Source organism: Phyllostomus discolor, chromosome 4 (assembly GCF_004126475.2).
Source record: "Phyllostomus discolor isolate MPI-MPIP mPhyDis1 chromosome 4, mPhyDis1.pri.v3, whole genome shotgun sequence".
NCBI classification, from domain to species: Eukaryota; Metazoa; Chordata; class Mammalia; order Chiroptera; family Phyllostomidae; genus Phyllostomus; species Phyllostomus discolor.
The window spans coordinates 109,608,636-109,630,849 of NC_040906.2; the positions used below are offsets into that span (position 1 = coordinate 109,608,636).

The window sequence follows — 22,214 nt, forward strand, 5'->3', positions numbered from 1 at the left end:
CCAATTATTGCCTTAAATTAACCGACTCCTAGCCCAATCGGGTTTAAGGAGAGAATGTTTCTCGTGTCTACAGTGATAAAAACCAGTTACCGGACGTCCCTAAGTAGACTGACAAACTTTGATGTTTACTCTTTTTAAACCCAGAGGGTAGAGGTGGCACAATGAAAAGTCAGGTCTGTGTCCTAGGGGTGTCTCGTGAGCAACAAGATGCTCACCTGTAGACAACAAAGGCAGATCTTTCCTAGTTGTCCGTACTGGGGGAGGGGATGGACGTCACTGAGACCTTTGTCCTCCGACCGAGCGGGAGGGTAGGGGGTGGGGGATGACTTTCTGGGAAAAGTGCAGGCACCTGCACCTCAAGAAACTACAGACTGGTTTTGACTTTACTGACTGCTCTGGCTTAACCTTTGAAGGGGCCCTCGAAATGCAAGGCGGGCGGGGGGCTGTTGCCCCATACCTCAGCCAACACCCCGCGGGCATATGGGGAGAAGACTGCCCACTCTAGTTAGGGATCCCCGTCTTTCCCGACGAGACCCTAGTGTCCCAGTCTTTCGTCTGGCTCGCCGACGCAGGGCTGGGCCTGAGTGACTCGGGGCTGCAGCGGGCGTAGACCCCGTTTCTGCTCCGCGCCCCTGCCGCGTCCGCACCGCCACCGTGAGGCCGAGCCGGGGACCGTGCCCCGTGGCGGCGGCGGCTCCGCGCTCCTCAGCGCCGCCCCGGCCGCCGCTGCGCCCGACACGGGCGGGGGGATATTTTCCCGTTTCCCCCTCTTTCGCGCTCTCGCTCCCGTTCAGCGGGAGAGCCCGCGGAGCCAGGGAGGGAGCGAGAGAAGGGGTGGAGGTGGCGGGGGGAGGCCGGAGGGGCGGATCCTGCCTGGGGGCTGATCCCTCCCTCCCTTCGGCCGGGCTCCGTGGCGGTAGCGGCGGCGGCGGCGGCGGCTCCATTCCCCCTCCTCCCCCGGGAGCGGTGGTGGCGGCCGGGCTGGGGCCCAGCGCGGGCCGGGAGGGGGCACGACTGTGCCCACGGAGGCCAGCGCGGGAGGCCGTGCTCCACTCCCCGGGCCGCGCCGACCTGCTTGACCGCCGGCCTGTCCGCGCCCAGGGTCCCCCGAACGTTGGGGCCGGGCGGGCGGCTGAGGTAATGGGGGCGTCTGCGGGGCCGGACAGAGCGGGGGCGGGGGCAGCGGGGCCTACGGGACCAAGGACTGCGCGGGCTGGGGAGGGAAGCGGGGGGCTTTCCGAGCGGGGCGAGGGGAGTGCGAAAGCCCTCTCCCATAGCGCGGGTGGCGGCGGGGAAGAGGAGGGCGGGTGAGGGGGGAGCAGAAAAGCGAGGACCCCCTCCTGCAGCCGCCATCTTGTTTTTCCCCCCTGGCTCTGGAAGCTCAGCCACCAAGCCCCGCCCCCGCCACGCTCTCCAATTGGTCATGCCTGAGGAGAGTTCCACCCCTGAGTGTCCCTTAGCCCTCCGGGTTTTTTTAACGGGCAGGTGAGACGACCAATGGGCACTCGCTTGTATGCCCCGCTGTTTCGCTAGTGCTGGCTTTCTGTCCGAGGGTCGGGCTTTGAGTCAGTCGGTGTGGCGCGCTCGCCCCTTCCCCTCTGAGGTGGAGGTATTATTTCCTTGCTCCTCTGAAGGGTCAAGATTCTTTTGGAAATGGTGCCCCTTTAAAGGGGCAAGAAGCTTGGCTGCGGTCCTCGTCTCATGAGTATCTCTTGTGGGGCGCAGGGGTACAGACTAATTGCAGAAACTCTTCGTTCTTTGAGGTCCTGGGTGGTATGGGTCAGCGAGGTCTCAGGGAATGTGCAGTACACCTCTGGGGGGTGTTCGAGTTATTGGGAGGTGTGTATGTGGGGAGGGTTGTATGGGATGAGAAACTCCCGCCAAAAAATAGACTGTAAGCTCCTTGTGGGTGAACTCATTTCATTTTCCTCAGCAGCAGCCCTTTTCCTTCTAGAGTATGACCACCAGTGTCTAGAGGCTTGGGCGGGACCAAAGAGGTCTCCCTAGCCACTTGCTGCTTGGTGGAGAGATACCTGAGCTGCCAGGGAGGGAGGAAGGATAGAGTTGCATTAACAAAGGGGCCACAGCCTCTCTAAACTATTTCACGCTAGAAGTGAGGTAGGTTTTCACACCTGTGTAAGGGTCTCCATACCCTTGAGGGGGAGGAGGCAATAAGGCAGTCTATTGTCACGGGCTACCCTCAAGGAGCTGGCCTTTATAAGATGTATAGTGGCCAAGGGCCTTGGGAACCTGGACAGAGTTGCTGTGATGATCGTTTCCTTTGGCTCCAAATAGGATGGGTGCCCGTCTGGCACTGTTGCTCAGCCACTTTGTTTTTTGATTGTTTCAGTCACACTTTGGGATTGGAAGACCTTTTAAATGATCTTAATCATACCTTACTGACAAATAGCAATCCTTAAGAGGTAGATTTTATTGATTTCATTTTACTGATGGGAGTATAGAAACACAGAGAGTTTAAGTGACTCTTTAGGTCATTTAGGGCCAAGAATAAAACCTAGATTGCCCCAGAGCCTCTTTTTTGCCAGACCAGGGCATCTCTGTGGTGTTCTTTCCTCCTAGTAAGATGAGTTGAGTAGGTTAAAGATCTGGGTTTGAATTGGAGCTTTATCACTTGGGTGTAGTGACACCTTTCTGAACTTTTTATTTATTCGTCTGTAAAATGGAGGTGATGGTCATCATTGTCATCATCTCCATTTTATAGATAGAGATGGTAGGCTTTTCAACCAAGGTGTCAAACTGTTTTTCTCCTTGAAATCCTCTTCCTGTTCATACCCTTTCAAGTCTCTACCCACACCTCAGGGCAACATATCCCCAAAGATCTTTCCTGGTAGTGATGGCCTAAGTGACTGCTTACCACAGATCCTTTGAGCTTGTCATAGTTCTGACCATCCAGAGAATGAGGTAGAAAACTTCCAGGCTTACTCTTTGCTGCACAAGACTAGACTAGATATAAGTATTTTGAAAAAAGAGGGCCTTTTTGAAACAATGCATTGAGAGTTTACCACAGGTATTGCCCCATTCACCTTGGCCTTAATAATGAGGGCCTCAGATAGGTCAGCTTACAACTTCAGTGCCACTTGGGGCCACTTCCAGAGCTTTTGCTTTGAGATGTACTAGCCAGTGTCTCCTGAATGCTGCTTTTTTGCAGATAAAACCCTGAATACTATAGTCTGAAGTCCTTAGACTGCATGAGATAGATATTTTGTGTGCTTTCACCCCTTTAGCCCTGGGCATGGTCAGGGGGATAAGGTTTCTGATCATGGTAAGATGGTTTGGAAGAAGACTCCAGACCTGTGAATTTGTGATCCTTTGATGGGACCACTGTTCATGTCCAGAGCTTAAAAATCGATGCTGTTCTTGTTTTCTTTTCTGAAGCCTTAACCCCCCCCCCCCCCCCGCTTTTCCATAGTTAGCAGTCCCACAGCCTTATGTTTGCATTGTTTGGATCTATTTACTTGTCTGTCCCTTTAATCAGATATAACTAGAGGGCAGGCATCATGCATGTTTTATTTCTTCTTTCATTCAACTAGTACTTATACAATGCTCAAGTATTAGTTGAATGAGAGGAGAAATACTTATACAATAAATATAGTACTTATGGGAGCCAGGCACCATTCCAGGTGCTGGGGATATACTGAACAAGACAGGTACAAATCTCTCCCCTCATGGAGCTTATATTCTAGTAGAAGGAAGCAAACATACATGATAAAGAGATAAATTCCACAGCACAGTAAAAGATGGTGAGTATTATAGTGAAAAATAAAGCAGGATAATAGATTGCTGGTAGGGAAAAGGGGTTTTCAATTTTAGATAAAGAGGTCAGGGAAGGTCTCACTGAGAAGTAGTGTTTGTGGAAAAACTTGTAGGAGGCAAAGGAGCAAGCCATGGGGACATCTGGGGGTCAGAATGTTCAGACAGAGGGGACATTCAGTCCTATTTCTTGCTTGGCCACTTGGTCAGATGGAAGGGTGAATAAGTATATCCACTTCAATGTCTCCTGGCCTTTTCTCCTTCGGCCTGCCTGTTCCCTTGTTTCCCAGGTGCCATGAGGAAGCCTCAACAGAAGTCACGGCAGAATGCCGAGGGCCGGCGTTCCCCATCCCCCTACAGTCTCAAGTGCTCACCTACCCGGGAGACCCTGACATATGCCCAGGCCCAACGGATTGTTGAGGTGGACATTGATGGACGCCTGCATCGTATCAGCATCTATGACCCGCTCAAGATCATCACAGAGGATGAGCTGACTGCCCAGGATATCACTGAATGTAATAGTAACAAGGAAAATAGTGAGCAGCCTCAGTTCCCTGGCAAATCCAAAAAACCCTCATCCAAGGGCAAGAAGAAGGATTCCTGTTCCAAGCATGCACCCGGCACTTCCTTCCACCTCCCACAGCCCAGCTTCCGCTTGGTGGACTCAGGCAGTCAGCCAGAAGCACCCCCATTGCCTGCTGCCTACTACCGTTACATTGAGAAACCACCTGAAGACCTGGATGCAGAGGTAGAGTATGACATGGATGAGGAGGACTTTGCCTGGTTGGACATGGTGAATGAGAAGCGGCGAGTAGATGGGCACAGTTTGGTGTCAGCAGATACTTTTGAGCTGCTGGTAGACCGGCTTGAGAAGGAGTCATACTTGGAGAGTCGTAGCAGTGGGGCCCAACAGTCACTCATTGATGAAGATGCCTTCTGTTGTGTGTGCCTGGATGACGAATGCCACAATAGCAATGTCATTCTTTTCTGTGACATCTGCAACCTAGCTGTACACCAGGAGTGCTATGGCGTCCCCTACATCCCTGAGGGTCAGTGGCTATGCCGCTGCTGCTTGCAGTCTCCCTCCCGGCCTGTGGATTGTGTCCTCTGCCCCAATAAAGGTGGCGCCTTCAAACAGACCAGCGATGGGCACTGGGCCCACGTGGTGTGTGCCATCTGGATCCCTGAAGTCTGTTTCGCCAACACCGTGTTCCTGGAGCCCATTGAGGGCATTGACAACATCCCACCTGCCCGCTGGAAACTGACCTGCTATATCTGCAAGCAGAAGGGGCTGGGTGCAGCCATCCAGTGCCATAAGATGAACTGCTACACAGCCTTCCATGTGACATGTGCACAGCGGGCTGGGCTTTTCATGAAGATTGAGCCCATGCGTGAGACTAGCCTCAATGGCACCATCTTCACAGTGCGCAAGACTGCCTACTGTGAGGCCCACTCACCGCCAGGTGCTGCCACTGCTAGAAGGAAGGGTGACTCCCCTGAAAGCCTCAGTGAGGCTGGGGATGAGGAAGGGCTGAAGGAAGGCTGTGGGGTGGAAGAAGAGAAGGAAGAGGTGGAAGAAGAGGAGGAAGATGAAGGCCAGGGGGGAATAGGTGGCCCTGTTAAGGGAGTGCCTAAGAAGAACAAGATGACTTTGAAGCAAAAGATCAAGAAAGAGCCAGAAGAAGTGGGACGAGACACACCCTCCACTGTCCCATTGGTCACCGTCCCACAGATACCCTCTTATAGGTGAGCCTGCCCAGGAAGGTACCCTAGAGACTCATGGTTTCTTCTTGGGCTGGTGTTGGCCCTGAGCCAGGCCTCCTTCCCCAAGCACTGTTGGTGAACGTCTGTTCTCTTGTGTGCCCTCAAATTTCTCCTTTGGACCCTGGGCTTGCCTAGTCCAGTTTGTAGTTTTGATAATGTCCTCAGAACAATGTATATCCTTTGGTTCAAGGTGAGACAAACACTCAAGTTGCTTAGAATCTCAGGTGACAGGATGTCTAAGGCAGTATCTTTCAACAGGGAGGGGCACAGGTGGCACTTTGGACAGGATAATTCTTCATTACTAGGACTGTCCCAGATGTTTCTAGATGCTTAGCATCTGTGGTCTTTGTAAATGCCAGTTGAATCCCATCCTTCATTGCCTGTTTTTTGTGACACTTAAAATCCTCCCCACATATTTCCACAACTGGAAGTGATACAGCTACTTCCAGTTTACTGGGTCAGTATGGATTTCTGCTCTCCAGAAAGCTTGGTCCTGGGAATGATGGGGATTTTCAGGAGGGGTGGAGGTAGTGTGGGGAGCTCCTCTTGAGAAGCTCTTGGATTTAGGATCACTCAGTTCAGCTGTGTAACTAAGCTCACTGAGTGTGGAGAGACCAATGTACTTGTTAAACTACCAGGGAGGTAGCTGGAGCTGTTGGAGGGATGGGAGATTTTCTACCAGAGGCTCATCTCAAGGGTGATATTCATGAAAAAGTATACAGTGTTAGAGTAGGAAGGAGCCTTGGAGATAATTTATCTAATGTAGTCCTTGCACCTTCTCCCACACCCCCAGATGAAGAAACCGTGGGCCACAGGAGGTAAAGTTGTTCACTCCTTTATTTATTCAATGAGATATTTATTGAGCACTTACTATATGCCAAGTCCTGTTCTAAGGGCTGGAACCAGGTGGAAAGTGGCAGACTCTAGACCACAAGCTGGAGCTCATGATGCCTGTAGGTTCTGTACCTGCTGTCTGTCTCACTTGATGAGAAGAATTGGGAGGAGTACTAGAGGGTAGTGAGAATGACTTCTATGAGGAAAATAGGCAACCAAACTTGTCAGTTGGGAAGAAGACACAAGAGTGTGGAAGGTTAGGGGAAAGAGGCTCTTGTTGCAAGCCATGGCTTGAGTTATAATTCTATCGACTAGAAATATATCTTCTAGTCACAGCACTGTTCCAGGCTACCCTCTTCCTTGAGATGAATGGGTGAATGCTTAGTCCCCTTCCATAGGGTGGTTGTGTCCTGGGACCAGACTTTTTGTTGTGTCTGCTCTCATGTGTCTTGTAGGCTGACTAAGAACCAGACAAACCTACATTTGAATGCTGTTTCTATCACTACCTACCTGTGTGACCTTTGGCAAGTTACTTAACTTCTTTAAGACCTAGGATATTTATTTGTAAATGAACCTACTTCCTAGAGTTGTGAGAAATAAATAATACAAGTAAAGCGCTTAGCACAGTGCCTGGCAAATAGTAAGCACTCAATAAATGGTGGCTGCTGCTGCTGCTATTTTATTATTGTTATTCTTTTTTCTATCTGCACAAATGCTATTGGGACCCTCCAGAGCCAAGAGGTTGTAGAGGGAGGGGGCTGCCTGCATCTGGGCAGGTGTGCTTGGCATGGGCATTGGTGGGGGATCTGTTCTTCGGGAAAAGCCTAGGCCCTGATTTTGTAAGCTTGGCTTTGGGGCAGGAATGTCTGACCCAGGAAAGGTGCAAGGCCTAGGTGAGTGATATCAAGTCCAATATGCCCATCCTTCTTAGGTCTTACCTTCTTGTTCAGCCATGCTTATCTTCCTTTCAGTGGAGTGGGATGAAGACAAAGCAGTGGAAACACCACAGGAGCTCTGAGGCCTTGCTTACCTGGTGGATAACCAATTGTGGAACACAGCATGGTATAGCAAAGAGATTGTGGATTTGGATCCCACCCTAGCTCCATCATCTTATTAACTGCATTAGGAACTTTGACATTTATTCAACCTCTGTTCCTAAGCTGCCTTTCCATCTTTTGTAACATGGGAATAATGTTACCCATCTTTCAGTATGGGTGTTAGGATAGAGATTGTAGGCTTTCGTGAATTCTCTTTCTGCCCCTTTCCCTTCCCTCCACTTGTTACTGGCTTAAACTCTAAACTTAAGACTTCTCTTTTAGGGTAGTTTAGCCGGCCAGGTTTTCAGATTCTCCATCCTCTTATACCTTTAGATCCATATAAATATACAGTTTGGTTAAACATTAGACATTTTTAGGCTGCTGAGGTTTTTAATGAAAAACCAGAGGTCAGACAACTCAAGGGGTTGCATTTGGGCTCAGGAAGGAGTAGCCTGCTGTACTTCTACTAGTTTTCCTTCTAGCTTGGCCATGGACTAACTCCCTCGTCTGGTGGGACCCACAGCCACAGGAAATAGTGACCACATTGCCCATAGCTTACTCAAGTTCCTGTTCTCTCTTGCTACCTTTATCAAGAGAAGGCTAGGGTTTTGGGGCTATAGGCCTGTTTCTTAGGAGTTCAGGACTGCAGGAAACAGGGTTTCTGGGAGAGGGTCATTTTGGAGGTTTAGGGTTATGATGCAGGAGGTGGAAAGTCAGGTGAATCTGAGCTGCTTAACTTGGCTGTCCTTTTCAAGCCTTTCTCTGAGGTGAGGCATTTGGCCACTTTATTCTGTGTTTCTTTATAAGCTTCAGAAATGAAGTAGGGTCTGGAGAGGAGGCTATAATCTGCGTTACCCACTGATCCTGCATTTCACTTCCCTGTGCCTCTACTTAAGGTTGAACAAGATCTGTAGTGGTCTCTCCTTTCAGAGGAAAACCCAGTTTATGCAGCGGCTTCACAACTATTGGCTGTTGAAGCGGCAGGCACGGAATGGTGTCCCCCTCATCCGGCGCTTGCACTCCCACCTGCAGTCCCAAAGAAACGCTGAACAGGTAGGTGACATGGTGATTTGGAGGTGGAGGGGTAAAGGAGGTGGAGAGTAGAGGAGAAGGAATGATGGCTGGGGCTCCCCCTTCCCTCAGCCCTCTGTGTATCCTTTGCCTTTATGTGATCATCCCTCTAGGTGGTCTCTCCCAGAAACAAACTCCAGCACTATAGAGCTCTTCAGACTAGACAGCAGCTCCTTCTGGATGGGAGAGGTTTGACTTTGGAGCATATTTTAGGGGATAGTGGAGAGCAAGCCCAACTTTCCGTATATATGGAGAAAACCCTTTAGATGTGGCAGAACGGAAGAATTAGGATGAATGAGAACCAGGCAGTCACATGGCACAAATTAGGAAAAGTTTCACTTTCGTCAAGACACTATATGCCATCTGCCAAAAAATTTTTCATAGAAAAAGCACAGATTTACCATCTAAGCTGTAGTGCATAGCCTGCTCAATTGTCATGGCCTTTTTAGCCACTAGCAACTGAAGTTGCTATATATTTAGTGTTTTCTGCAAGCGTAGAGGCCTCCTGAGAAACTTTTAACATTTTGTTCTCTTTCCCTCTTCACTTGCTCCATTACTTCTGCCTTTAAATGTTCCCACACTGCTACTCCAGAGATGAAGCAGTCCTTCACATGACTGTGGTGCCCTCTGCATTCTGTCTGATTCCACTTTTGCCTTTTGTAACTAGAGTCCTGAGGTGCACGTTTATATCCGATCCCTCCTCAAAATGATCCACATACTCCCCTGGAACATCAGTGACCTCCTCCCAGCCCAGCAAGTCTTCTCAGATTCTCACTTTAGTGACTGTTAGGCCACATTTGACACCTGTCTTAGACGTTCTTTGTGACACCATTTCCCACCTCCTCTACGCCACAGACTGCATCCATCCCTGTGCCCATCCACTTCTTACTCCTTGATAGTAACATTTCCAGGGGCTTAGCTGCCTGCCTGTCTGCTTGGAGAACTTGTCTGCTCACATAGTTGTAAATAACTGTGGCAGTCGCTCCAGGTTTCTCGTCTTGTCCTCACCCTTGTTTTCTGCCCTTAGTCCCTCTAGGGCACAGGAACTATAGATGTCCATGTAGATATTATTTCCTATAACTCAGGTATTAGAAGCTGATTTCATTATCTTCCTCTTAGTAAATATATTTCCTCATTATTGTCATGAAACCACCCTCTTGACCTCAGATGTTCCCTACCTTATAGTTACTCCTGACTTTTCCCTCTATAATGAGCCACATTTAATCGTCCCCTAAACTCTTTGGGAGATTTATCAGTATATGGCCCTTTGTCTCCATTCTCTTGCTACACTGTTCATCTATGTGCCTTGTATATTAGTTTCAGCAATAGCTTTCTAGGCAGTCACCAATCTCTAATTCTGTCTTTGCTCTACAACTGGTAATGACTTACGTTCCATTTTCCATCCTGTCACTTTCTTTTCCAGAATATTTTTCCTCTCTCCAGGCAGGCCATGTCCAGGCTTCAGGCTATCTTTCCTGGCATTTGAGGCTTCTTGTCAGCTGGATCCTGGGTCTTCCTTGGCTTTTGTGGTTTTTCCAGTTCCTCTGCTCTGGCCAGCCCGTTTTTTTCACCAAGCAAAGAATCACTAATTCTGCCTCCATACTTTTGCTCTGTGTTTTCTTCAGTTCCAAAAGAGGCCTTCCTTACTGCTTTAGTCATCCATGTTCATCACTACGTGAAAACCTAGAAAGATTGCCTCCCCCAGGAAGCCTTCCCTGACCTAACCTCAACCCACTCAGACCCTCTCTATTTTATATTCTCTCAGCATTTTATATTTAGTCTATCTGATCAGTTTTTGTTGTCTTTTTGCTACTGTGCCTTTGTGTGTCAAATCCTGAGCTTCTTCCTTCCCCTTATTACACTATAACAACTTCTAGGTCTGGAATCATGTATTTGGTGGTGGTGGTAGTGGTAGTGTTCTAAAGTCAGTTAGTACAAGTTTATAGTGAGAACACTTTGTTTTCTAGCCCAAAGTCAAAGCTCTAGGCCCTAGAATCTAGGGTGAAATTCTTTCCACCCTGAGATGTGTATTAGTTTCCTTCTGAAATTCTTTCCAGTCTTGAGGGGCACAGCTGCTCATTGGTGTCCCCATAGGTAGGTGAAACAGTCCCAGATCTCACCCCAACAATTATTGTGCTACAGTGAAGAGACATTGTTACAAGGTCAGGGAAGCACACAGGAGGAAGGAATGGGGTGGAGAGTGGGGGGGGGGGCCTTTGAGGAACACGGCTCAAGGAAGGGGTGGGACTCTTACTTGCGAAGGCCCCATGAGGTTTGAATTGGAAAAGGACTTTGAGTAGGAAGAAGGCCTCTAGCTCCTCCTTCCTTTCTCTCCCCCCCGCCCCCCACAGCGAGAGCAGGATGAGAAAACGAGTGCAGTGAAGGAAGAGCTGAAATACTGGCAGAAGCTCCGGCATGACCTGGAGCGAGCCCGGCTGCTGATTGAGTTGATTCGGAAGAGAGAGAAACTCAAGCGGGAGCAGGTGAGGAGGAGCTCTGAGCCCCATGGCTCTTGTTCAAGAACTTTTTCTCCCACTTTGAGTGTGTTACCAGGAGACCTGGAGCCCCTGCCTGGTGTAAACTTTCTGCCCTTCTTGCTCCAAGGCTGCCTGCTCTGTTGTGCTGCTGATAGCTTCTCATTGGGAGTTCAACTTCTGGTGACCTCAAGCACAACCTTAATATATACTTGGGTCAATCCCTGGAGTTTCTTACCTGGACTCTCAAGGGGAACCTGGCCTTAAGTATTTTGAAAAGCTTCTGAGGCCATTCTGATAGACATCATCTCTGGCCTGGGAGCTTCTGAGGGTGTTCACTAGGCCCTTAAACACTTATGGTCTTGATCATTTAAATTTTCCAACCTCTATTCAAGGGTATTTTAAGCCTCTAAGTGTGGGGAATGTTGAGGTAGGTAGTTAATATGAACTATGGCACCAGACTGCCTGGGTTTTAAATCCTGACTCTGCCACTTATTACTTGGGTGACATTGAGTAAGTTACTAAATCTCCTTACACCTCAGTGAAATGAAAGTAATGATAGAATCTACCTCATGAGGTTGTTGTAAGGATTAGATGACTTACATATTTAAAGAGCACGGAACAGTGCCTAGCATAAATTAGGGGCCGTAGAGTCAGCTGCCATCATCATCATTATTGATATTCTTTGCCTCCCTGAAGTGTCTACTGCAGTGCTCTGCACATGGCAAAGAGTAAATACTATTGAATGAATGATAAGCCCATGCTGTTTTCTCTTGTCCAGGTCTAGTAGCTATTACTTACAGGCTTCATATGCCTGGGTTAAAGATGTTCTTTCTCTCTTTCTCCAAACTCCCACTTCACTGTTCAGCCCCAGTGCAAGGCCTGAGTTTCCACCTCTGAGACTGGGCAGCTCTTGCCATACCTAGGTGGATGGCCACAGAGGATATCTCAGGACCTTCTCCATGGATTCAAACTGTCTGCTATACCAGGCCTGGTTCTGCAGCTGAGCTTTTCTTCCTGCCTCTGGTTCACAGAAATGAAAGGGAAAAGGAAGCAAGTAGACCTGTTTTGATAGAGCCAAGAGGCAAGACTTTTCATAGTCTGATCTATGGCTTCCCAACCTTTGCACAATAGGCACACATAGAAAATAACATTTCCCAGCATAGTACTGTAAATACGTGAGGCTGCTTGCTGCTTGCGGGGGTAAGCTTGGTAAGTCACTCCAGGCCAACCCAGACTTCCAAAGGCCAGTGGGATCAATATCTCAGCACGGTAGGTGGGAATTTGGGCTCAAGGCACATTTTAAGTCATCACTGCTCCTTGGGCCAGTTCAAACTCCTGCAGATCTGGATTCAAATCTTGTCTCTGTTCTTTTCTAGCCAAGTGACCTTGGGTTAGTAAGGACTCATCATATTCATCCCAAACCTCAGGTTTCAGATTTATAAAATGGGGATAAGTTGCTCCTTCAGGGTTATTGTGATAACTAACATAAATATTGAGGCAGTGTAGCAAAGCCATCAAAAGCACACGCTGTAGAACCAAGCTGCCTGGGACGAGTCCCAGCTCTGTCCCTTATTAGCTTGTGACCTTGGGCCAGTCAGTCTCAGTTTCCTCTTTGTAAAATATCTCATCTGCACCTAACTCATATATTCACTTATGTTATGTAACATGCTTAGAATGTTACTTGGCACTTAGAAAGGACCATAAAAGTATTAATTATTCTTATAGTTGACTCTTGAAAATTATGAGCATTAGTGGCTCTGGCCCCCTACTTAATTTAAAATCCACATATAGCTTTTGACTCCTGAAAGATTTAACTACTAATTTCGTACTGTTGACCAGAAGCTTACTGCTAATATAAATAGTTGATTGGCATATTTTGTATATTATATGTATTGTGTGCTGTATTCTTACGATAAAGTAAGCTAGAGAAAAGGAAATGTTAAAATCATAAGGAAGATAAAATACATTTACAGTATTTATTGAAAAAAACCAATGTATGGATGGACTTGCTCAGTTCAAACCTGTGCTGTTCAATTGTCAACTGTATAATTATCGTTACGCCAAATTTCGGTGTGGTGTTTGATACATAGGAAACATCCACATAGTGGTAGCTGTTAGTTTCTTTATTTCTAGGCTATAAGTTAAGTGTTAGCTTCTTATAAACTGGTCAACTTAATAATAGCATGTGAAAATTTAATTATAAAAAATTTTTATAAAATTTTTTACACAAAAAGTCCAGTTGTCAAGAAAAAGTTCAGTGCCTCTGTGGCAGGATGGGGGGAGGTGGGTGTGTCCTGATTTCTGCCCACCTCCCCACAGATCAAGGTCCAGCAGGCTGCCATGGAGCTAGAGCTGATGCCATTCAATGTTTTGCTGAGGACAACACTGGACTTGCTGCAGGAGAAGGATCCTGCACACATCTTCGCTGAACCTGTCAACCTGAGTGAGGCAAGTCCCCCTACCCCACTTCCTAAGTGGTGAGCCCCTCTTGAACTGGCAACAGGATCTGAGTAGGCCAGGAGGGCGTTGGGTGACAGAGTGTACAAAACCTGGGGGTGTCTGGTAAGGCTAGCACACTTGCCCATGGCAGGGGTCAGCAGGCCAGGGTGGGCCAGGGCTCTGGGGCTCTGAGCTAGCCCAGAATGGCCAAACCACAAAACGGGGAGGCAAAAGTGCCTGTGAAGGGTGCATCTGTTTGGCTAGTAAATGGTTGTTGTAAATGTACAGGTTTTATATGTTTAGGTTCCAGATTACCTGGAATTCATATCCAAGCCAATGGATTTTTCTACTATGAGGAGGAAGCTGGAGTCCCATCTGTACTGCACCTTGGAGGAGTTTGAGGAGGACTTTAACCTTATAGTTACCAACTGCATGAAGTATAATGCTAAAGACACAATTTTCCACCGAGCAGCTGTCCGCCTGCGGGACCTGGGAGGGGCCATCCTGCGGCACGCCCGGCGGCAGGCAGAGAACATCGGCTATGACCCCGAGAGGGGCACCCACCTGCCCGAGTCACCCAAATTGGAGGACTTTTACCGCTTCTCCTGGGAAGATGGTGAGAAGCCTGGGTGGGTGGAGAGGAGAGGGGCCAGAAAGAGGCACAAGGACAGAGCCCAGAGTGCCAGAAATCCGGGTGGGTCTTGGGGCCATAGGGTAGACTCTAGGAGCAAAGCTTGGGGTAGGCACAGGCTGGAATACATCTGCTTGTGGCTGGGACAGTTCCAAGGATTGAAGTTTAACTAATTCACTGAGCACTTCCTGAATGGTAGACAAGGGAGATCAGGTACTAGCTGTCTGCTTGAAAAGCTAAAGCCTCAACTGGGGTCTTCCTCTCCTGGACCCTTCTGTATGGCATTGGAGCCATGGGGGAGGGAAGTGCAATGCTGCTGTATGTCATATTCAGATGGAAGAGTGCAGATAGAGGACTAAACAATGGAATTGCCTCTGAGACCCGCTCTCTGCCTGCCCCTACGCTCTCCTTCTTGACAGCAGCAGCCAGACAGTCACTGAGGCCAGGGGATTGCCAAACTGCCTTGTGCCTTCTCCATGGAGCCCATAGATGTGACTGTGGACTGCTCCCTGCAGATGTTTTCCAGATTCTGATTTTGTCCCTGTGGCTGCCTTGTGAGCAGCAGTGGTGCCAGGGCCAAGGCCCCAGAGTGATGTTGGTGGAAGCCAATGGCCCAGGCATTCCAGAATATTTTGCATCTCAAGGGTTCAGCCCCTTCCCCTTGCCCTGGGCTGAGCAGGTCCTTCAGTCCCTTCTGTCCTTCCTTCTCCCTGGCAGTGGACAACATCCTCATCCCAGAGAACCGGGCCCATTTGTCCCCAGAGGTGCAGCTGAAGGAGCTGCTGGAGAAACTGGACCTGGTGAGTGCCATGAGGTCCAGTGGGGCCCGGACTCGCCGTGTCCGCATGCTGCGCCGGGAGATCAATGCTCTTCGGCAGAAGCTGGCCCAGCCGCTGCCACCACAGCCACTCTCAGTGAACAAGACTGTGTCCAATGGAGAGCTGCCAGCAGGGCTTCAGGGGGATGCGGCTGTGCTCGATCAGGCCCCACAGGAGGAGCCAGAAGATGATGGGGACAGAGGTGAGAGACAGGCATGGGCAGGCAGGGTGCTGGAGGGCAGGGTAAAGGAGCAAGAATTAAGCTGAAATCCCATAATAGAAGCATCTTTCTTTGAATTTAGGTCTGACCTTTGTGGGCAAGCGAAAGCCATCAGAGGGGTCACACGCTCTTCCATGTATACCCAAGGATGATATTCAAAATACTTAACAATCAGTAGAGACCACAGTTTATCAGTCAGAGTAGATGTTGACTGTTGTATTGGAGCGTACCTCTGGTGGCCACTGATGCAGATATTTAGTCACTAGGTTGTGGGCAGGCAGGTCAGGGAGTGTCAGATGCTGGGGCCCAGCAGCTGTTATTAACCAGTAAAGAAGTGTTTCTGTATTTTGTACCTGATATGGTCATGTTGCGCATACCAGTTAAATATCAACTCACCTTATACCATTATGTAGAGAGGCTTTTAGAGCAGCTCTGGTTGTGGTGTGGGGGATAGAAAGGAGAGACTCTAAAGATAGTCTGGGCTCTCAGACTACTTCATGGCTTTGACCCTAGCTGGCCAAGTCTATAGGCTCATCCCAAGCAGAAAGTCCAAATTAAAAAAGACAGCTGGGGAAGTAACTCTCAGAGACTCAGGCTTGAAATCTGAGCTATTTCCCATTCTTTCCACTTCACTGGGGACAGAATTGTCCTGTCTACCTGTCCTTGGATCTGAGCCTATGTCTGGGGCGGGCCTGTCATCCATACATTCAAAAAGTTGGGAATTATTTCCAGAGGGAAGGGGGCCAAAGTGCAGCAAATGGCCCATTTTATTTTAGGTTGGAAGAGAATGGGGACATGGCTGAGAGGACATATTTGGCTCCAGAGGGCTTTGTGTTCATTGTGATTCTTCCTGACTCCCCATGGGGAGTCCTCATGCCCCTAGTGTCCCCACTCCTGGGCTGCAGCAGCACAGTCACGCCCAGTGGCCCAACTGCAACACCTGCTCCTGGAGGGTTTCAAACAAAGGTCTCAGGATTCAGATTAGGGGAGTCTTGGCTGTGGTTTAGAAGTCTCAGTTTTAAAAGTTTCAAGGTGGTAGGTAAATGGACATGTTTGGGGACCACCAATTTAACTTGGCCTCCTTTTTCCCTATCTGTAAACTTATTCTTTCTGCTTGTCCCATTTGCTTCACTTGGGTGACATAAAACAAAATACATTGAAAGATGGAAAAACACTGGAGCCTAATGAGAATTGTAGACCCCCAATCTGTGTAGCTGAGACTTACCTAATTATTGATTAAACAGGGGGCTTTCAACTCTCTCGGGTATAGAGTAATGGTCTGTAGCCTTCGCTTCATCAGACTCACCTAGTCAGCTTAAAGAAAATACCCCACCTTTAGAAATTTGGTTTCACTTGGTCTGGAATGGGACCTTGGTATTGAAATTTTTAAGAAACTTACTAGGTGATCTTAATTCATATTCAGGGTTGAGGACTACTAGAGTCAATAACACTGAGACCCACATTCTCTTTGCCTCAGACTGAGACCTGGGATGCTTCTCAAACCTTGTAATAGCCAGTCCTTTTGGTTCTTGGCTGTAAGTGTCAGTATCTGGCATGTAGGGACAGACTTTTTCTAAAATGTTCAAGCAGGTTCTCTTTTTCTCTAACAGATGACTCCAAACTGCCTCCCCCACCAACCCTGGAGCCCACTGGGCCTGCACCTTCCTTGTCTGAGCAAGAATCCCCTCCAGATCCCCCCACTCTAAAACCAATCAATGATAGCAAAACTCCAAGCCGATTCCTAAAACCCAGAAAGGTGGAAGAAGATGAGCTTTTGGAAAAGTCACCTCTGCAGCTAGGGAACGAGCCCTTGCAACACCTGTTCAGTGACAGTGGCATCAACAGATTGTCCCTCCTGGCCTCCGATACCCCGGCCGGTGCCCCACTCAGTAGTGTGGGCCGCCGCACCTCAGTCCTCTTCAAGAAGGCCAAGAATGGGGTTAAGCTGCAGAGGAGCCCAGATGGGGCTCTGGAGAATGGTGAGGACCATGGTGCAGTGGGCTCTCCCGCCTCTCCTGCCAGCATCGAGGATGAGCAGCACTCCCGGAAGCGGCCAAGGAGCAGGAGCTGTAGTGAGAGTGAAGGGGAGAGGTCCCCGCAGCAGGAGGAAGAAACAGGTGACCCTGCCTGTGACTTCTCTCGCTACATCTCATCTGCTTCTCTGCTTTGCCTTGCCAGCCAGAACCTTCTCCCATTGGCCACCTCCCTAACGGTCTCTGTGGATGCCAATAGTAGCACTGAGTACTCCCTAGCTCACAATTGGGTCTGGCACATGATGAGTAGTGGCCTGGGAAGATAGGCTGTGAGCACGTATTTTGAGAATGTTAATTTGTGTCTGGGGCTCTTTTTTGCCCTGAGGAGCATGCAAAGCTGTATATGGTATAATGGGTCCTATCTTTATTTTAGTTCATGTATTCATCAGATATTTGTATCTGACATTATTCTAGGTACTGGGCAAAAATCTCCTCCCTTGGAGGGGACATAGACTAAAAGCAAGTGAGTGAATTGTATCTCATATTAGAAGTTATGGAGAAAAGTCCAGCAGGAAGGAGGATAGGGGATGCTGGGGTGGATTAGAGAGGGTGGCCAGGGGAGGCCTTCTGAGGAGGTGACATTTGACTAAAGATCTGGAGGGGTTGAAGGTGTGTGCTATTTGAGTATCGGGGATAGGAATGTTCCAAAGAGACAGACAAAGGTAGACTAGCAGGTACACGGGCCCTGGCGGTGGGAACATGTCTGCCTGTCTGAGGAACAGCGAGGGAACCACGGTGGTTTCAGCAGAGTGATCCAGGGGGTCATAGGAGATGAGGTCCCAGAGTAGGTGATAGGTTCTTGATCATTAAAGAACACTTACTACATGTTTAGCACCAGCCAGTCACTGGTGGGGGGTGTTAATAAGTCAGGATCAGTTCCAGCTCCAGAAGGGTTCACAGGCTAGTGGGAAGGCTGGTGGTTTCCTGAGGTGCAGACGTGTCACGGTGCTGGACAGTATGTGGCTGTATGTCAGGTAACACTGCTGGAGATGTTCAGGGAATATGAGCTGGAGGAGTTGGGAAGGCTTCATGAAGAGGTGATGCCTAAGCTGGTCCTGGGGGGTGAAGGCAGAATAAAAAGGAGTGGACAGTACAAAGGGATCAGTGCCAGGTGCATGGAAACAAGGACAGAGTCCCTATAAGGGACAGTTTGGAGAAGGGCTTTTGGAGCATCAGGAGCCAAGTTTGGATGGTGAGATGGGCCTGAATAGGCAGGGCCCTCATTGCCAGACAAAGTAGTTGAGTCTCAGTGGGATACGGAAGGCTAGCTTACTTGGTGTAGAGGGCCTACTGCGGGTGTTGCTCCTTATGTACCTCTCATGTCCTTTTATGCGGCGGCTGTGGGCTGGGTGGTCAGCACGTGCTTTTTCTCCTTTTCTCTCTTCTTAACATTTGTCCAGCACTATCTTCCCTTCCTGTCTGGCCCAGCTCCCCTGTATTAGGGCATTATGTTACTGTACAGTCAAGAGCTTGAGGCCTGCACTTAAGCAGACCTCAGTTCAAATTCCATCTTCTTACCAGCTTTGTAGCAAATTAATTAGCTGGTGCAAATTAAACAGACTCTTTGGCCCTGTTTCCTGATTTCTAATATGGGGCTAGTGATACCTATTTTGCAGGGCTCTGAGGATTGGAAATACTCTATATAAGGTATTTGGCATGTAGCGGTGGATGGTAAGAGTTATTGTCATTCTCTCAGCCATATCAAGCACAGCCAGACAACACTGAGAACACTGTGCACTAGAAATGAAAGGTCCCACTACTAGGAAACTAGACATCAGGCTCATCCAGCCTGAGGGCCCACTGCTAGGGGATGCAGCTAGAATCTAGTCCTCTGTAGTCCAGCTGCCTGACACTCAGGTATACTTCTGCACAGCCTTCGTTGAACCTCACATAAGCAGGTGATGGTTCTCTACAGATGAGGCACCTAAGCCACAGCTGGCTTGGTGATTTAAATTGAGGTCATAGTGTTAGAGGCAGAGTTGGGTCAGAGTCTGGATATCCTGGCTCAGACATCTGTTCTTACAGGTGTGACTTGCCTCACAGTTTTCTGGCCAAGGTGAGTTAGAGCTCTTGACTCAGCTCTCAGACTTGTAGGACTGCGGGTTGTGGTTAAGAATTGGGTAGACAGACAGAGGAGCTGAAGCCTTCACAGCAGATGAGCGTTGGGTCCCTGAGATGAGCAGGAGTCTTCATTTGCCTCCAAAGGGCTCCCTTCTGTAAACAGATCTCCTCTCATTCACACTTAATGTAATAGCATCCTCCATGAGTAAGACCATGTTATCTTCACAAAAGGGAAGGTCAAAACTTAAAGGGGAAAAGCGACCTGTATTTTAGATCTCAGTCGAGAACCCAGGGAATTCTCACTCCCCATCCCAGGAAGGTCTCATCTGCTTTTCTGCTGAAAAGTAACCCCTTCCCAAGTCTGATGAGCCCTGCTCCATATCTCAGGGTGTGGTTGACATAGCCCTTATCCTGCTTCAACCTCCCCTGACACCATCCCAAAAGAATGAAGCTGGCTGTTGCCAGCTGTGCGGTGGATAGGGTGTGTGAGTGTTTATCTGAAGAGGCCAGGCGGGTGGGCTCCCCAAGAGGCAGAGGAGACTCCCTGATAATTGAGGCTTGAAATGAGAAGCAGATCCAGGGACTTGTGAGCCAGCCAGAGTGGGGAAGTCTTGGTATTTCCTTTTGTAGCTAGATGACAATAACTGAAGTGAGCTGTGTGCTGTGTTTTTCTTACAGTAAAACCAGAGGAAGGGAAGGAAAATGCAGTGTCTGCTCAGTGCCTCAGCCAACATTTCCCCCAAACCTGTATCAGATTCCACCACCCAAGATCCATTTTCTGTAGGGAAGGCACAGCCATTCTCACCACCCCTCCTTGCTGCGCCCTCCCGAGGCGGCTCACACGCTGCAGTGTAGGTCAGGGGGAGGGGGTTCCTGCACTCAGGCTCACTCTATGTATCCTTGGCAGGAGTAACCAACGGCTTTGGAAAACACACCGAAAGCGGGTCTGACTCGGAATGTAGTTTGGGTCTCAGTGGTGGATTGGCATTCGAAGCTTGCAGGTAAGAACACTTGTCCCCAGGACTTTGTTGGCAGCTTCCCCACCTCTCCCTTTATTCTCCACTCAGCTGCAGATTGAACCTCCTTCAGCTTATCTCAGATTTTTTTCTTCCCCCAGCCCTGCTATTTCCTGAGGCCTCTGCTCCGTAACTCCAGTAGCTCTTAGGAAAAAGCATGACCTTTGACTCAGGCCTGCTCTGACCAGGAGGGGAGGAGTGCTTTACAGGGATTGTGAAGCTGAACTTGGCTCTAGAGGGTGGGGCCAGCCACATCTGTTGCCCAGAGAGGTTAACATTTGAACCAGTCCCCTACCCACCCCTAGACCCACGCAGATAACTCAGCTCGTTGCAAACACCATGTCACCCTTTGCCTTTGGAGGCATCATAGCTGTGGCTCCTTCAGAGGTGTGGTGTGAGAATAAGAAGTAAGCTGACAGGAAATTTGGAATTCCTTTTTATTAGACAAAGGCCCCAGCTCTTTTACTATCATTGAGCTAGGAAGGGATGAGTTTCTTTTCCCATTCTTTTACCTGAAGGGAGGATTTCTGATACCAGAACCTTAAAGTGTCTTCCAAGTCCAAGAGTTTATTGGATTTCTGTCTTGTGAACTCTGCAAGAACCAGGGAGTGTGGCACTCTTGGAAATGAGAGACATTTGGTGCCACAAAGAAAAAGAAGAGTTTCCTGAAGACTGACCTCATGGTCCCTCCACATGACTGCTGAGTGGATTCGGGGTTAAGAGTAGGGGCAATGGTCCCAGGGCAGTGAGCACCAAAAGGCAATGCTATCTGTGTTTGAACCACCTCCAGAGCAGACCACACCACACCAGAGTGGGTGTGTGTTCTGTTAGGTGTCTGTTCTATCCTGGCTGCTGGGCTCCTGGTAGGGCCCTGGGAGGTGACCAGCTACCCCTTGGGTCTGGACTGGACCTTGCTGTGGCAGGTCCTGCCTCTCAGTGGTTCCTTTGAGGTTTCCCTCCCCAATAAGCCTCAAAATTGCCCCATTTTATTTACTCTCTTCCATGTTGCAGCCTCTTAAGATATAGGGGGAGTAGATGACAAAACACAGTTACCAGGCATAGAGAAGAGGCAGAGCTTTCAGAACCTTACAAGATGCTTCTAGCCTGCTCCTGGGTCAGAGTTCCTGAGTCCCTTCAAAGATAATGGTGCCTGGAAATCCAGTTCATTGAGGGTAGGGTAGGAGTGGGCTACCAAACTGTCTTCTCCTACACCTTGACTAAAGGTCAGAGGTGTGTTGGGCTCCCCTCTCTGTAAAGGGCATTCTTCCCAGCTCTGAGCCACAAGTAGCAAGCCAGGCCAGCTCTAGTCAGCCTGCCATTTCAGGCTGTAGTTTTGTCTTTGTGCAGCACTCCAGTCCAGTGCCACTGATTTTGGGGCCCCTAACCCAACGTGGAAATAGTGCCCTAGGAAGGCATTTCCTCTTTAACTCAGTGGCTCTCAGTGGAATTTCAAGGTTTAAAGCAGGAGATTCAGGGGCTCCGACTGCCAGGATTTTTTCTTTCTTTTTCTTTTTTGTTTTCTATTCTGCAGTGATAAATACATAAAGGACCATTTTACTTATTGATTTGATCGGAATCATATAATCCCAGAATTAGAAAGAACCCTGAAGGAACTTGTGGTCACTAACCCCACCCCTTTCTCCACATACATGCTCCTTGGTTTATCTGTTCTGAGGATTTTCTGAACAGGTTAGGGTTACACCGTCTTATGGGTCATTCCTTCAATTACTAATTGAGCACCTATGAGTCAGGCACTGTTCTAAGCACTGAGAAGGTATCTCTTCTCATGGAGCTTATCTTCTAGAGGGTGCTGAGTATTAAACCAGTGGAGAGAATGATTACAGGTTGGGTCATCTGTGTAGGCCTGGATAACTTGGAGAGAGGCTGAAATGCAGGCCACAATCAAGCCACTTGTGCTTTTTTCTATGAAACAGGAAAACACAGACCTACTTTTGGTGTTGCGTCCCATTTTATTGAGCTTGTCCTTCTCAGAGCTCATCATTTGAGATAGTACAACATTGGTAGTTTATTAATTTAAAGTG

General features: G+C 48.7%; 1 protein-coding gene across 5 annotated transcripts in view; it reads left to right on the forward strand.

Moving 5' to 3' along the window:
- Positions 1–884: 884 nt before the first annotated feature.
- Positions 885–22,214, forward strand: part of BRPF3 (bromodomain and PHD finger containing 3) — a 32,883-nt gene continuing 11,553 nt past the window's right edge. Inside the window, exons 1-9 of one of the 5 annotated variants that reach the window (XR_004902728.1) lie at positions 885–1,137; positions 4,062–5,517; positions 8,303–8,459; positions 10,829–10,960; positions 13,274–13,402; positions 13,697–14,087; positions 14,742–15,044; positions 16,673–17,179; positions 20,064–20,157. Coding sequence is in view for 4 of the 5 variants with exons in the window: in XM_036024024.1 (XP_035879917.1) it covers positions 4,067–5,517; positions 8,303–8,459; positions 10,829–10,960; positions 13,274–13,402; positions 13,697–14,087; positions 14,742–15,044; positions 16,673–17,179; positions 20,064–20,157 (3,164 nt within the window). In the remaining variant the exon portion in view is untranslated. The remainder of the gene's footprint in view (positions 1,138–4,061; positions 5,518–8,302; positions 8,460–10,828; positions 10,961–13,273; positions 13,403–13,696; positions 14,088–14,741; positions 15,045–16,672; positions 17,180–20,063; positions 20,158–22,214) is intronic. The other 4 variants (XM_036024024.1, XM_036024022.1, XM_036024023.1 and 1 more) reach the window with 4 other exon arrangements.